This window comes from Acomys minous (assembly GCF_964271855.1).
Source record: "Acomys minous genome assembly, chromosome: 6".
NCBI lineage: Eukaryota > Metazoa > Chordata > Mammalia > Rodentia > Muridae > Acomys > Acomys minous.
This window is the reverse complement of record NC_140487.1, coordinates 89061178-89078811: the sequence shown is the minus strand read 5'-3', so window position 1 is coordinate 89078811 and position 17634 is coordinate 89061178. Positions and strand designations below refer to the sequence as shown.

At 43.3% G+C, this 17634-nt stretch overlaps 1 protein-coding gene across 1 annotated transcript in view; it reads right to left on the bottom strand.

Annotated features, from left to right (window-relative positions):
* FAF1 (Fas associated factor 1) overlaps window positions 1–16714 on the bottom strand; it is a 303539-nt gene extending 286825 nt beyond the window's left edge. The window contains exon 1 of the mRNA XM_084787058.1: window positions 16237–16714. Coding sequence (XP_084643184.1) covers window positions 16237–16281 — 45 coding nt within the window. The 5' untranslated portion in view covers window positions 16282–16714. The remainder of the gene's footprint in view (window positions 1–16236) is intronic.
* Window positions 16715–17634: the final 920 nt, after the last annotated feature.

The window sequence follows — 17634 nt, the reverse complement described above, 5'->3', positions numbered from 1 at the left end:
TCACAGCAACAGAGAAGTAACTTATACCATAATCAATCCAAAAAGAATCCAGGTACGCGAACAAGATAAAGGCTGAATTCCATGAGGAACTTTCTGGTCTAACCACCATATCAACTGTGTACACCAGCCATGCAGGCCTTTCATTCCTACTATGAAAGAAACAAGCATCATGTCCCAAAACATTAGGGTAGAATCCCAATTTCTCAAAATAGAATATTAACCTATCTTTCTGCCCTGATTATTGCCTAGTAAGTGACAGAAATGCAATGAACTCTTTTGGGAACAGATGATTTCAATAACCAGTATCAGATCATGAACCAGGAAAAGGTGATGAAAGGTACAAAATCTCAAATCTTTGAGTAAGTTTCTTAAAAGGTTGTCCCAACACTCTGTGTTCATCCACACACCAGATTCTGGGGATTAAAAACCACTGATGGTCCATCTGTATCTTGACTACTGTCTCATTAGAAAACAACTTTTGTGGTAAACAAGAAATCACTGTCAGACTGAAAGTAAACCAGAAAAATCAAAAGTGTAACATAGATTAGAGTCTAGGCTAGAGACACAGTGGTTGGACCAGCATTGGTTGAATATAACAACCTGGAACGAGGCATCGCTGACAGCTCTGACAATCTTTGCATCCAGTTTATGATGGGTTCAATGATAAATATAACTAACAGTGGAGACTATGGTGCAATCAGAAGCTTGATTCTGGTGGGCGTCACTAGAAAACGAGCCTTTACTATGGGCATGTGTATGAATAATATAGATGACTTGGTCAACGGCTATAATTTGTTTCAATTGTTCCCAGGTTTATAAAATTAAAATTTAAAAATCCCACTATCTTTAATCTGCCAGTCTACAGTTTTCCAAGCAGCCAACAGGAAGTTAGACCATTAGCAGTAGGCAAGGCTTACCAAAACTGTAACAAGTTTTGTCAAGTAAAATACAGCCAGAGCTACAAGCACAGCCTTGTGTCCTGCCCAATTGAAGAGCACTCACATATATTATTATCAGGCTACAAAGCTGATCAACAGATGCAGAAGCTAAGAGGCACTGGCAATTTCCAGCCCGCCTGAACCATCAGTTCCAGGCCCAAGTTTTGTTTTTGGTTGGTTGGTTTTGTTTTGTTTTGTTTTGTGACAGTTTCTCTGTGTAGCCTTGGCTGTTCGGGACTCACTTTGTAGACCAGGCTGGCCTTGAACTCACAGAGATCCTGAGTGCTGGGATTACAGGCCCAGCTCAGGCTCAGGTTTAAGGTAAGACTTGTGAATTGAAGAGCCCACTGAACCAGTGACTTTGCTTTAAGCCAGGAAAGTCCAACTTGCAGCCCACAGGACCCATGTGACCCACAATAGGTATGAATAAGGCCCAGCATATTTGCAGATCACAATGTTATTTCAATGTCAAAGAATTTCTTCAAAGGAATTCTGAAACATAAAACCGTTTTTAGTCCATCTCTCGGGCAAACTAAAGTTCTACCAAATTTGGCCTTTGCCCAATGACGTTTTAAATTTGCTTCCTTTCACATTGAAGTGTAGGCGCACACACACACACACATCTAGAATTAGTGCATCTATTTCACTAGTATATATTTACTTTTATCTTTAATAATCAAATTATATGCATACAAAATGTTTTGATAAATTTCTTTGTTTTATGATCACTAAATTTTGGTGGGTTTTTTTTGTTTGTTTGTTTTTTTGTTTTTTTGAGACAGGGTTTCTCTGTGTAGCCTTGGCTGTCCTGGACTCACTTTGTAGACCAGGCTGGCCTCAAACTCACATCGATCCGCTTGCCTCTGCCTCCCTAGTGCTGGGATTAAAGGCGTGCGCCACCATGCCCGGCAGTAAATATTTATTTTTATGTCTATTTTATATACATCTACACAGAGGCATGCCCAAAGCAATAGGCTCTAAGACCAGCACCACATACAAAAAAGTTATATGATTTATAATCAAGAGTAACTGACACAGCAATTCCATAGTTCAAGTTTTACAAAGATTCAAACCTTGATATTTTGCCATAGTCTTTTACTGATCCCCTCTACAAAAGCTAAGCCAGAAACAACAAGATGGCCCAACAAGATGAGGTACAGAGCTTTGCCACCAACCCTAACTGAGTCAGTCCCCAGGATCTACATAGTGAAGGAGAGAATTGATCTCTGATGCCCATTTGCATGGCTGCTGCATGTGAAGCTCATACACATTCACACATAAATAATAAATAAATGAGTGAGTGAATAAAAGGGGGTATGGGGGCTGGAGAGATGGCTCAGCGGCTAAGAGCACTGACTGCTCTTCCAAAGGTCCTGAGTTCAATTCCCAGCAACCACATGGTAGCTCACAACCATCTATAATGAGATCCAGTGTCCTCTTCTGTCATGCAGGCATACATGGAGACAGAATGTTGTATACATAATTTTTTTTAAAAAGTGAGTGACTGAGTGAATAAAATGAAGAAAAAAAAAAGCTAAACCAAAGGTGAGTTATTTTCTACTTCTATATATGAGTTACTGTGAAGTACAGCCCTCAATTTAATATTTAAATATGGTCAGCTTTTACCTTTCAAATTTTTGTTTAAAATACATCACGAAGCTGGGTGGTGGTGGCACAAGCCTTTAATCCTAGCACTCGGGAGGCAGAAGCAGGAGGGTCAATGTGAGTTTGAAGCCAGCCTGGTCTACAAAGCAAGCCCAGAACAGGCAAGGCTACACACAGAGAAACCCTGTCTCAAAAAACCGAAAATAAAATAAAATATGTCAATGAATAGTTAGTGATCTGTAAATATAAATATAATCTGTAAAAAAATATGGAGTTTGGTCTGTAGAAGTGTCTCAGCAGTTTAGAGCACTATTGTTCCTGCAGAGGACCCAGTTCAATTCCTATTATCCATATGGTAGCTCACAGACATCTCTAATTCCAGTTACAGGAGACTGTTGCCTCCTCTGGCCTCTACACATGGTACACATGTATAAATACAGGCAAAACACTCACACATATAAAAATAAAATTAATAAATCAAAAATAGTTTTTAATGAGGCAATGACCTGAGCTCAATTCCCAGGTCCCATGCTTTAAAAAAAAAAAAAAAAAACTAAGCACGGGTGCCACACACATTTGAGAGAAGACAGGCAATTTCTTGGTGCTCACTACTTGACTAATTCTAAGCCACTAAGAAAGCTTGCCCCCAAAAGTAAATAAACAAAAGGGTGGCTAGCGCCTGCCACACACGCATGCAGACACACATACACAGGCAATTTACATTCTACCCTATTTTTTCATAGAGATTTATTCTAGTCAGTATTCACTAAATACTATTCATTTACTAGTTTCTGTAGTAACAGATGCCTAGGAACTGGGCAAGAAGTCCCCCAAGTAATGGACAGTATGAGGTAAAATGTAAACTGATCAACAGCCATGTAAAAAGACTAAAAGAATGTCCCGTCCATTGGGTAGATCTGGGTAGGGGGTTTGAAGTTTACTGCATGTATTGTCCTTGGCTGGTGCCATAGTTTGAGCAGAACCCCTGGGCCCAGATCCGCCCATCATAATGTTCTTCTTGTAGGTTTCTAGGACCCTCTGGATCCTTCTATTTCCCCATTCTTCCATGCTTCTCTCACCTAGAGTCCCAATAGGATGTCCTCCCCTCTGTCCCACTTTCCGGGTAAGTGACGACTTTCCTGGGACATGCCCCTTGGGCTAGTGTCCAGATATAAGTGAGTATATACCATTTGACTCTTTCTGCTTCTGGGTTAACTCACTCATTATGATCATTTCTAGTTCAATCCATTTGTCCACAAATTTCAGGAATTCCTTGTTTTTAATAGCTGAGTAATATTCCATAGTGTAAATGTACCACAGTTTCTTTAACCATTCTTCTACGGAGGGACATTTAGGCTGCTTCCAGGTTCTGGCTATTATGAATAAAAACAGGACATTCTCCACAGTTGAGTAGAGAGTGGGAACTGACTTTCACACGAACTCTGGTGGCCCATATTTGACCATGTCCCCAGGATGGGGAGGCCTGGTGGCACTCAGAGGAAGGATAGCAGGCTACCAAGAAGAGACTTGATACCCTATGAGCAAATACAGGGGGAGGAAGTCCCCCTCAGTCACAGTCATAGGGGAGTATGGGAGTAAGGGGAAAATGGGAGGGAGGGAAGAAGGAATGGGAGAATATAAGGGAATGGGATAATAATTTAAATGTAATATGAATAAATTAATAAAATATATTTTAAAAAATAAAGTATGAACATGAGGAAGAACAGGTATTAAAAAAAAAAGACTAAAAGAGAGAAACATAGGCAAGATGCAGAATCAATTAGTAGACCACAATGGGTGTATAGGTTGTGGGTGTTACATACAAAGGGTAGGGCATGGGTTCTTAAAGCATAGATAAATACAAGTGTTCCGAAAGGAAATGAGGATCCCAAACATGGAATGATGGCGTAGTACCAAGTCTCCATGGAAATACACCTTTTTCCTAAGTCATTGAAATGTATCACAAAATCAAAGAAAAAGCATGGGTATAATTTCAAAAGTCTATGAATATGGTACAAATGAAAATTTGCAGATCTAGTCCCAGATTCACTGAATAACTTATGGTTTAGCAAACCCTCTAAATTATTCAGGTACACAGTAAAGTTTGAGATTCATTGATTTTGATCAGGTTTTATCACTATCAACACTTAAGACCTGATAATTCACTGTGGGGCATATCCCGTGCTTTACAGATGTTTAACGGTATCTTGTGCCTCTCTACTCTAAATGCCAGCAGAACCCCCAGACACTGCTTAATGTGCTCTTTGGGACAGAAATCGCCACTCTTCTACATCAGCAAACTTTCCTGTAAGTCACCTAGGAAATGTTTCAGGTTCTATAGGCCATATTATCAACTCCACTCTTCAACTGAGGCCAAAAGTGGCCAGGGACGCATGAACAAAATGAGTGACTGTGTGTACCAAGAGGACGTAGCTTCAGACCCAGGTGATAATTTGGCCCTCAAGCTGTAGTTTGCTGACCCAAACTGTCGCTAAATGTCTTCAACTACTGACCAAGTAATTGTCAGACTCCTATCTAACTTGATCTAGTCTGCTGTTACCCTAGATAGAAGTCAGATCTTGCTCAGAGAATAGTAACCAAAATAACAGCTCCAGCTGGTCTATCTAAGCTCACCCTCTGAAAACTGAACTGCATAGAGGAATAACCGTACATTAATACCCAAAAAGCATTAAGACGTTTTACATTTACAATATTTTAGATTGTAAAGCTACTAAAACACAAAGAAAAGTACTGGTTTGGGGCCAGGCATGGTGGCGCACGCCTTTAAGTCCAGCACTTGGGAGGCAGAGGCAGGCGGATCGCTGTGAGTTTGAGGCCAGCCTGGTCTACAAAGTGAGTCCAGGACAGTCAAGGCTACACAGAGAAACCCTGTCTCGAAAAACCAAAAAAGAAAAAAAGAAAAAGAAAAGAAAAGAAAAGTACTGGTTTTATTGAAAGCAGTAGCAATGATTTTCTTTTGTAGGGGCTTACTTGTCATATGGGCAAACTTTATAAGAAAATAACTCCAGGAACGGGTCACTTTGCTCATGGGCACACTGGGCAATGGCAGGAATGGCCGGGGAAATACTGACTGCACACAAAATGGGTCATCATATCTACCTGATTACTGAATTCTTCTCCTGCTGAGGTCACCTTTTGATGAGCACTTACATGGGACACAAGTATCTTCACATCCATTACTTAGTCAAAGAAATCTATCCACATCTTCCCCAAATGTCTTTCTCACCAACTTTCCAATCATGCTCTTTCCAAGTCCCTGAGCATCCAGCCAATTCACTAGCTGTAGCCCATCAATTAGTGAACAATCACACATCTGATCATTTCTCCGTCCAAGCAAAATGTACAACCATGTGTACTGCCTGAAGTTCTGCCCAGTAGGATATTTCCCTTTACCAGTGTTTTTTAGGGCTTGTCCCAGAAAGCAGTTTTAATGTTGTAGCTGGTGGTGCTTGCAGAGCATACAGAACCATTAGTAAACCAGGCCCTAACCCTCTCTTCCTCAGCCAACCAATTATAGGACACTCCATGAGGCTGTACGTTCATGCTTAAAAGAACACAATAGGTTTCTTTCTATTTCACTGCTAGAAACAGCATCACTGATTAGCCAGTACCAAAGATCTATATACATCATAACACCACAAAATCACTTCGCCTGTAGTGCCCATTACAAGTCAAACCATTATGGGCACAGCCTTGCCTGGGCTGCCCACTACCATAACTACACTCACCTTCATTTGATTAGTCAATGCTGTCACCTGGCCCCTGACACTCTGGACCCCAACTGAAGCCATCACATTTAATTCATGCAACTGAGCAGTAGAGTAACCAAACCTAAAGTCTGGCACAAGAAAAAGTGTGACGACAAAGCTCTTCAAATGCCCTGATGCCCCTTTCACCATTTTACATCTGAAGGATGTGTCTTCTGTGCCTTCAAAGTGGGGAGGATTAAGTTTTACAATGTAGCCCAGCTACTCTAACATTGCAATTTCCCTGAGCTTTAAAAATCCAGTCATCAACTGAACATGGTGGTGCACTCTGTAATCCAAGCACTCAGGGAAGCAGACAGAGGCAGAGACAGAGTTCAAGGCCAGTCTGAACTCTGAGCCTAGGACAGCCAAGGCTAGACAGGGAAACCCTGTCTCGAAAATCAAAACAAGCCAGGCGTGGTGGCACACACCAGAGGCAGAGGCAGACAGATTGCTGTGAGTTCGAGGCCAGCCTGGTCTACAAAGTGAGTCCAGGACAGCCAAGGCTACACAGAGAAACCCTGTCTCAAAAAACAAGAAAGAAAGAAAGAAAGAAAGAAAGAAAGAAAGAGGTTTAGGATGACAAGGCTACACAGAGAAGCCCTGTCTTTAAAAAAAAAAAAAAAAAAAAAACCAATCCAGTCCAGTCAACACTAAGCATGGGATAGGAGACGTCTCCAGCTCCTTCTCAGCAGGCCATCATATGGCAAATGCTTCAGCCAACCAATCAAACTTTTAATATCCCTTTTTTAACTGTGCAAATTTCCATATTAAACTTAGAATATTCACACAGTAAGCCCAAGTGAATAAACTCAGCCTGATCCAGTTTTATGTTCCTTCCACTACTATCTCAGACTCTTAAAAATCCATTCCCACACATATTCCCCAGACTTCTGCTTGAATGAATTAGCAAACTCATTAAATTCTATTGTGACTACACACTCTGCTGAGCACTCCTACCTCCCCATGGACCTCCCTTTCTCTCTCCCTCTAGGAGCCTGCTTAGTCTTAAGTCTGGCCATAGGTCTACAGCTGACTATTGATGGGTACAGAGGACATCAGTATTGGCTTGCCTGGCATCGTCTTCAGGGAAAGTCAATCAGGGTTCTACAGACAGTAAATAAAAAATTCACTCTGGAATAAATTTCTTAGATAGGGTTTCTATTGCTGTGCTAAAACACCATAATCAAGACCCTTATTTAAAAAATAAAAAATAAAAAAAGAGGCCGGGCATGGTGGTGTATGCCTTTAATCCCAGCACTTGGGAGGCAGAGGCAGGCAGATTGCTGTGAGTTCGAGGCCAGCCTGGTCTACAAAGCAAGTCCAGGACAGCCAAGGCTACACAAAGAAACCTTGTCTCGAAAAACCAAAAAAGAAAAAAAAGAAAAAGAAATTAAGAAAGAGAAAAAGAAAAAAGAAAGAAAGAAAGATAGATAGATAGAAAGGAAAGAACCTGGGCACAGTCACAATCAAATCAAACAAAACCAATCGTCAAGAGAGTAAAAGGAGGACCCTACAGGAGGATGCTTAAATCTCCTTCAGAAGGGCAAATAGAATAGACACTGAATGCTGCTGAAGAGAAGGAACAGGACAGAAACCCCATAGCTGTCCTGCAGAAGCTGAGTCTTACAGCCAAACCTTGGACAGAGCACAAGGAGCCTTATGGACGAGCTGGGGGATAGAGGAACCTGGAGGGGACAGGAGCTCCACAACACGACAAACAGAACCAGCAAATCTGGGCCCAGGGAGAGCAGAGGAGACTGATGCACCAAACAAGGAACCATGCTTGGACAGAACCTAGGCCCCCTGCTCAAATGGAGCCAATAGGCAGCTCAGTCTCCATAGGGGCCCCCAAGTAAAGGGAGCAGGGGCTGTCCCTGCCATAGACTCTGTTGCCTGCTCTTTAATCATATCCCCCAGGTGGGGTGCCTTACCAGGCCACAGAGGAAGAGGATGCAGGCGGTCCTGATGAGACTTGATGGGCTGGGGTCAGTTGATAAGGGAGAAGGGCTCCCTTTCTCAGAGGACTAGGGGAAGAACACAGGGGGGAAGACGGAGGGTGGAACCAGGAGATGAGGGAGGGGGCTACAATTGGGATGTAAAGTGAGTAAATTTTTTAAAATAAATTTAAATTTTTTTTAAAAGTGTAAAAGGTGCTGGCAGACAGAAGCCTAGTGTGTCTTCTGAGAGGCTTCATCCAGCAGCTGATGGAAACAGATGCAGAGACCCACAGCCAAACAATAGGCCAAGTTCAGGGAGTTTTGTGGAAGAGTGTGAGGAAGAACTGAGGAAGCCAGAGGAAAAGGACACCACAGGAAAACCTACAGAATCAACTAACCTAAGGTCATGGGGGCTCACAGAGACTGAACCACCAACCAAAGAACATGCATGGGCTGGACCTAGGCCCCCTACACATATGTAGCAGGTGTGCACCTTGGTCATCATGTAGGTCCCCTAACAATGAGAGTAGGGGCTGTCTCTGACTCTGTTCCCTGCCTTTGGATCCCTTTCCCCTAGCTGGGCTGCCTTGTCTGGCCTCAGAAAGAAAGGTTACTCTTAGTCCTGCAATGACTTGAGGTGGGTGCCAGGGTGGTTGGTACCCCCTGGGAGCCTCCCCTTCTCTAAGAAGGAGAAGGAGGCAGGTGAGGAAAGGAGAGCATGAGGGCAGGGCTGTGAGGAGAGGAAGGGCAGAGCTGGGATCAGGCTGTAAAGTCATTAAAAAAAATTTTTTTTTTTAATGCTGTATACTGGCCCCAAGATCTGGTTGCCACCCAGATAAGTGCATTCTCACATACACTGGCCTTTGTTGTGTAAACCTTGTTCCCCAATTCAACATTGGTTGGTTAATAAAAATAACTGGAGCTAGCCGGACATGGTGGCGCACGCCTTTAATCCCAGCACTCGGGAGGCAGAAGCAGGCGGATCGCTGTGAGTTCGAGGCCAGCCTGGTCTACAAAGTGAGTCCAGGATGTCCAAGGCTACACAGAGAAACCCTGTCTCGAAAAACCAAAAAAACAAAACAAAACAAAACAAAAAATAAAACTGGAGCCTGTAGCTGGGCAGAAAAGAAGTAGGTGGAGCTTAGGTTCCCAGCCTTGGGGACAGAGAAGCAGGAGAGGAAGTGGCAAAGAAAGAAGTCCCCACGGAGTAGCATGGTCCATGAATGAGTACATGGCCATGAGGGCTGACCTGCTGGAACAGAGCAGCCCAGGCAGGTACAATTATGGCAAGTAACTTGGGGTGTGTAGCTGGGAAATAGCAATATAGCTTAGAGGGTTAACATCTGCCCAGCTCTAGTGCTTTAAGGCTTATTATAAATCTAAAAGGTCTCTGTGTCTTCTATTTCAAGAACTAAATGGTCTGAAGTACAGTAGAAACCCCAAAGAGATATTTAGAAACAGGGGGTGTCATAGCAACACCCCCTAAAAAATAATTATTGCTACAAGACACCTCTTTTGGATCACAGGAATTCTGACTTATATTTCAGAAAAAGAAACTCAGAAGCCAGTGAGATGGCTTAGTGGGTAAAGACTCTTACCTCGAAGCCTGACAGCTCAAGTTAGCTCCCTGGGACCCACATGAAAGAAGGGGAGAACCAACCCAGCCGTGCTCAGAAAGTAAATATAGACTATGTTCACTCCATGCTTCCGAGCCACTTGTGGTTCTGGCTAGGAATTTAGAAAAAAGTACCAGTATCCCCCCTCCCTCCCCTCCCTCCTTCCTGCATGTCTGCATGTGCTCTGAGATGAAATCTTTGTGTGGCCTGGCAGGTCTGTGTTCAAATAACTGGTCCTTATAAGCTACATGAGGAGCTGGGACTACAGGTAACTGCCACCAGACACCATTTGTCCATTTATTTACATAAAGTTTCACCATTTGGAGAAATTTCTGAATGGCAAATCTGTTCTCTTCAAAAAACTAAAATGTCTCTGACAAACTGGGTAGAAAACAAATTATTTGACATGTATGTTCCTGGGCATATTTTCGTTCCAAACCAACCCATGAAGCTTGGACAAGTCAGTTCCTTTTCATGGAGTCTCTATTTCCACAAAAGTTAAAGACATGGGCCTTAAATAGACAATCTCTGAACCTTTTCTTTTAAACAAATACCAACTTTAAAAATTGTCAAAAATAGGGGCCTGTGAGATCGGTCACCAGGTAAAGGTGTTCGCTGCCAAGCTGTGGACCTGAGTTCAAGCCGTCCAGTCTAAGTGTGAGGACTGTCTTTTTTTTTTTTTTTAATTAAACTAAATTAAAATCAAAAACAAAAAAGCAGCACTTGGGAAGTAGAGGCAGATGGATCTCTGTGAGAGCTACAGAATGAGAACCTGTCTTGGGGTTTAAAAAAAACAAACCTATACTGCACTTAGAATGTTTCATCTGATTGCACCTCTTTTGTTACAAAAAAACATTAGGGGGCCATCTGTTTTTGTTTTTTTAACTGAGAGTATACCCTCTTATGGCTCTAGACAGACGGAGCAGAATAAATACTACTCTACTACTACCTTTTTTTTGGGGGGGGGTGGTTTCAAGACAGGGTTTCTCTGTGTTAGCCATGGCTGTCCTGGGCTCATTTTGTAGACCAGGCTGGCCTCTGCTTCCCAAGTTCTAGGATTACAGGTGTGTACCGCCACGCCCAGCCAGACTATTACTTTAACTGTAACATACTACTATGCAAACTAGAATTTTTGTTTTGTTTTGTTTTTTGAAACAGGGTTTCTCTGTGCAGCCCTGGATGTCCTAGAACTCTCTCTGTACACCAGGCTGACCTCAAACTCAGAGATCTACCTGCCTAAGATTAAAGACATGCACCACCACAGCCTGACTCAGGATGAACATATTTATAAAACATTCCAAATTCTAAATTCACTAGAGGGAACTAAATTTAAAAGTAACTAACTGAACTTGGTGTAGTGACCCACATTTACAAACCCAGCACTGTGGAAACTGAGGCAGGAGGACCTTGGGTTTGACCCTAGCTTCAGCTACACAGGGAAACCCTGCAAGGCGCTGGTATTCCTCCATTCTGAGTGGTGGCACATGCCTTTAATCCCAGCACTCAGAAGGCAGAGGCAGGCAGATCTTTGTAAGCTCAAGGCCAGCCTGGTCTACAAAGTAAGTTCCAGAATAGCCAAGGCTACACAGAGAAACCCTGTCTGGAAAAATAAATAAATGAACAAATTTTTTGGTGGTACACTTGATAAGGGAAACAAGATGTCATATCTTCAAAAAGAGTAAAATTTCATTTTCCGTTTAGGATTATTATGTGACCCAGCAAATTTACTTCTAGGTATAAGCCCACATAAATTGAAAAAGTCAGTAATTCTAGCAGTATTTTTAGCAGTGTTCACAGCAGCATTACTCATGACAGCCACAAGTTATGAGCATCCTCAGTATGACAGAAGATGAATGAGTAAGCAAAAGATGACATTTCCAAATATGGGGCATTACTTAACTGTTAAAAGAAATAAACTTTTGACATGTGCCAGCCACATCATGGATGAACCTGAAGCTCTTTAACACTAAGTAAAATAAACCAGTCACAAAAGAACAAAAGTGAAACACTCCTGTGAATGAGGTACCTAGAACGATCAAGCTCATAAAGACAGAAAACAGAATGCTGGTTGCAGGGAGTCAGGGAAAGAGAAAAATGAGGATATATTATTTAAAGCAACCAGAACTATAGTTTTAAAAAAAATGAAAAGAGCCGTGGAGATGAAGGGCAGCATTATAAATACTTATTTAAATACTTATTGGGCTGGAGAGATGGCTCAGAGGTTAAGAGCACTGACTGCTCTTCCAGGGTCCTGATTCAATTCCCAGCAACCACATGGTGGCTCACGACCATCTATAATGTGATCTGATGCCCTGTTCTGGCCTGGCAGAATACTGTATACATAATAAGTAAATAAATCTTTAAAAAATATTTTTAAAAATACTTATTATTACTGAAGTATACACTTGAAAGTGGTTAATATGGAAAATTGTGTTATATATTTTCCATGATTAAATTTTTTAGTTGACAGGACTGGGAATTCTGTCCCACAAATTCTTCACTGCTGGGGGGTAAACCTGGGCCCTCACTCAAGCTAGTTGAGGAGGGCGGGAGGGGTGCCAATTACAAGACAATTTGTTTTGTAGTAAGCTCACCCACGCACAGTTCCAATCCTCTCGGTTAAGCGTGAGCTGTAGTTTCCCACCCACTACGGAGCACCATGGCACTGGCTGCAATGGACGCATTTTCTCTTTTAGTGAAATGATCAAGAATCCCTTCCCAAAAGCTTTTCATATTTAGACATTACACTTATTATAACCCATTAACCAGCAGAGATCAAAATCTCACTTATTTCCCCTAAAAGGAAATGGAGTTTTTAAAAGCCTTCTTCACTGAGCTTGTTAAAATAATTGCTTTTTTCATATTATATGACCATAATGGGATAAATAAATACAAATATTAGAAAATAAGATATTCAAATGCATGCAAAGGTTTCAAGTGAGGTGTTATTTGTTTTATTTTTCAAGACAGGGTTTCTCTACGTAGCTGTCTGTCCTGGAACTCCCTTTGTAGACCAGGCTGGCCTCAAACGCAGAGATTTCTCCGCCTCTGCCTCCTAAGTGCTGGGCTTAAAAGTGTGTGCTACCACAACCAGCTTCACTTTTTTCTTAACTCATTCTTTTTAAAGGAAAATAAAGCTGCATTGTACATAGCACATTTTCCTTACTTTACATATACTAGCGGACATCTAGGTTGGTTCCATATTTTGGCTACTGTAAACACTAACACTAAACAAGAATGTTTAAGCATTCTTAAAATTTAAATCAAATTGTGTGTTTTTGTCAGGCAGTGGTGACACACGCCTTTAGTCCCAGCACTCAGGTGGCAGTGGCATTCTCTGTGAGTTTGAGGATACCACAGTAAGAGTAAGTTCCAGGACAACCAGGGATACACAGAGAAACCATGTCTCAGGAAAAAAAAAGTGTCACCTTTCTACACAATGCTAAGCTCTCATATTATTACTGATTCTCAGAAGCACATAAAAGAAACATAATTTTACTATATTCACTTTGAGAAGATATAAATTAAACAATACCCAAGAATCTGCATGCAGGCTGGGCATGGTGGCACACACCTTTAATCCTAGCACTGGGGAGGCAGAGGCAGGCAGATCTCTGTAAGTTTGAGGCCAGCCTGGTCTACAAAAGTGAGTCCAGGACAGCCAAATCTACATAGAGAAACCCTGTCTCAAGGAAAAAAAAAGGGGGGGGGGGGTTGCATGCTATGTCTTGTGTTTGTGTGTATATGTGATATGTGCACACATGCATTTTTGTGTATATGGATATAGTACTAGGTATCAAACCCAGGGCCTTATGTAAGTTAAGGTAGGCAGGACTCTACCACTGAGCTACATTCCTTTAAGTACAATCTTTACAATAGGTTTCTTGGTTTTCTTACAATAGATAACTGCTTATTTTTAAATTAACACTAAAACTTACAATACAGAAGACTACAATGATCAGTCTTTTGGGGTTTTTTTGTTTTTGGTTTTAGCTTTTTTTGGTTTTTTGAAACAGGGTTTCTCTGTGTAGCTTTGACTGTCCTGGACTTGCTTTGTAGGCCAGGCTGGCCTCAAACTCACAGCAATCTGCCTGCCTCTGCCTCCGGGTGCTGGGATTAAAGTGTGCACCACCACGCCCGGCTTCAATGATCAGTTTTAAAGTAAGACCACCCAAGAAGAGACTTGATACCCTATGAGCATATACAGGGGGAGGAGGTTCCCCTCAGTCACAGTCATAGGGGAGGGGAGTAAAGGGGAAAATAGGAGGGAGGGAGGAATGGGAGGATACAAAGGATGGGATAACAATTGAGATGTAATATGAATAAATTAATGAAATATATTAAAAAATAAAAAATAAATAAAGTAAGACCATGCAAACAAAATGATGTGGTATTTTAAGTGGTAAGAGGATCACACAAAAGATGTATTTAAATTCATAGTCTTCTGAATATTTCTTTATTATATGAAGACTGTTCGCATCAAATGCCACTAGTAATTTTTCCAGTTACAAGCAATGTGCACAATATGTCACTGACCTATTGGCATTGCAAGACCATTCCAAAAGGAGAACTGGCTAGAAGTGTAATCAGTGGTGGAGCGCTTGCCTAACGTGAACAAAGCCTTGGGTACAGTGCCCAGCTACCGCAAAAGGAAAACAGTTTCAAAGGGGAAAGAAAGGCTGGGAAAGAAATATCCTTGGAATTTAATAATATGATCAAAATAATTATTTTGACTTCCAAGCCAAAAGTCTTGACGTGCCTCAAAAATAGTGCTCTGCTTCTGGGAACAGGACCCTAAACTTCCAGTCCTTTAGCTAATATGAAATTAGTAGTGAGCCAGGTGTGATGGCATAAACTCCTATAATCCCAGCACTGGAGAATCTCTCAAGGTTGAACTGGACCACGTATATCTTGAACCCCCTCACACCAAATTAAAAAATAATAAAATAATAAAAATATTAACAAGCATAGTGACTGACAGAAAGAAGACAGACATCAGCTACAACTTACTAGAGGTTTTTAAAGTTTATGAAATTAAAACAAAGGTATAATCACATTAGGGGCCAGGGTAGATTATACCATTTGTTGCTGTTCAGAGCCTTCCCATCAAAACACAGACTGGGTAAAAGCTACATCTAAGAAGTGGACATAATCAATCACACTTGCAATTCCACAACTGTGAGAAAAGCTGGGGTAGGAAGGCAGTGCAAAACTAGACGCCAGCCTGGGCTACACAGAGAAACATGGACTATGGCAGAAGAGCTCAGGCTATCCTGAAACCTACAAACACCAAAATGCCACGGCCCACGGTTCTTTTTTTTAAAAACCATCTTTCCTGAGTTCGTGAGTAGAATCAAAATGAAGATAGAAGCATATTCCTAGTGTACCATATAATGTACTAAAGAAAAAAGGGCGAATTCTTGGAAAATGCTCATCAGAACATTAAGTATAAATGTAGTAATGCCAGTGTTGGAAAAAAAAAAAAGTCTGCCTATATTTGACCAATGTAATGCCAAACGGTGTGTGTATGGCACTAAAATATTGCCTTCAGTAAAAATCAAAAGGCAAAGAAAACATTCACAGGTGTTTGTAACTCCAAATCTTTCCGGATGCACGCAACTCTACTTTTAAAGGGCCTCTCTGAGATGCTTACATGCCAGTGTCACTACAGGAGGGTTCAGTAAGGTAATAATCTTTAAATGAACTCCTGAGGAAAGGACAGCAAAGTCTGTAGGGGAGGGGAATCTGCAAATACGAATGGGTTGTTAAGGTTGTGAATTCACTGCAGGCACAGCAGAGCATACTGCCTATCTATCTGCCTTATCTTCCGCCCTCCAAACTCTCCAAAATAAGGCCTCCAGGGTCTCAGCTGTTTACCGCTCTTTAAAAAGGACCACAAAGCCCGACTAGCCTCCCACCTCATCGCTCGGGCCTTTTTACACTCCACTTCATACAATACACCACACCCATAGCAACACCCACCACATCACACATCACAGTTTCCTCATGGAACAACGCAAACACCCTATAATTGACCCCTTCCCTATATTCTACACATCCCTCCTAAGACTGAGAAAGAGCCCACATGCATAGTAACCACCAAATCATAACACCCCCAAACCTAAAAAAAAGATCTCACTCAACCCCATTTAACACGTTCTACACGCGCACACACCCCACAGCATCTGAAATACACGCTCCCCATGGCTCACAATATACAATAATACACACACCCTGAGCCACGCAGGGTAGAAAAGCCCACACTACAACCACCGCGGTGCTCAAACAAACGCGGGGAAGAGGCCACCGCGCCGCCACCCCGAAGCCGCCGAGTTGGAGGTGGAAAGCGAAGCAGAGCCAGACACTTCACCTGAAAATCCGCCAGGATCATCTCCCGGTCCATGTTGGACGCCATGGCGGCCGCCGAGCTCCGCGGCTCCGGGAACGAAGCGCGCACCTGGGAGCGAGACGGCGCCTCCTGCGGCCGCAGTGGCGGCCGCCGCCGGGTGGCGAGGGGCTGGCGGGCGAGCCGGCGGGAGGGCCGGCGGGCCGGCGGGCGGGGCAGCGCGGGAGGCTAGGCTCTCATGCACTCGGTTAACCTTCAGCCGCCCTGCGCTCGCCTGCGCCCCGCGGAGCCCTTGCCGCAGCCGCCGGGACGGGGAGGCTGGTCTCGATGGCGGGCTGGTCCTTCCGTCGCCGGCTGGGAGGGAGGACAGGTTGCGACAGCGCGCGCCCGGCTCCCTTCAGCCGCGGCGAGCCCGACGGGGGCGGGGAAAAGCGAGAGAACGAGCAGGCGGGCCAACGCCACGGCCGCCTCCGCCTCCTCCGCTTCCTCCCCGGCCGCCGCCTCCGCCCCTGGTTGGCCGACGCCAGGGCTGTCGCACATTTTGCCTGTCATCGAGGTCGCAAAGCGGCGCTTTGCGGCCGTCATGTGACCGCCCTCCTGTCAAGCGCTTGGCGCTCGGCTAGCGGGCGGGAACGCGGGCCCCGTGTGGCCGGGACGCTGGGCTGCGTCCCCCCCGGAGCCCGAGGGCTCGCAACAGGTTATTCCAGTTTGGATGGAGGCCTAGGCCTGGAGGTGCCGCCTCCCGCCGGCCGCGGCCGGAATGTGATGCGGAGCCTCACGTGATTAGTCACACGCAGAACACACATCCAGCTCAGCACACCCATAAACCGCCTGACACGGAGAATGTCTGACACGTAACGTTCTCCTCTGACAAAGTTTCAGCAAAATACAACTTCGTTCAACCTCACGGTCAAAGGCCGCTTACGTACTGGCACTCCCAATCTGAAATTTCCTTTTTCTGAGTCTGCAACCTCAGGCACAAACACTGAGGTATCCAAGAAGACCACGTGTCTTGTGGACCCTGGAAACTGAGAGATGAGACTCCTGACCTCAAGAGGATGCTGAGCATTTTAAATTGATATATATTTTTTTAATTTGCTTATCTTTTATGTACATTGGTGTTTTGTCTGCATGTGTGAGGGGGTCAGATCCCCTGGAACAGGAGTTCTAGATAGTTGTGAGTTGCCATTTGGGTGCTAGACCTGAACCAGGCACGCTGGTTAGTGCGCTTAACCTCTGAGCCACCTCTCCAGCCCCTTAAGTTGATATTTAAGGAAAATAATATTTCTGCTGCCATAATATCTACATTTTTAAAGCTGACACATGCAGAAAACTTGAAAACACTAGTTCAGATACTCTCTTTAAAATACTTTAATAAGTAAAACTATATTGGACTTCTCAGAATTACTGAAAATTTCAACT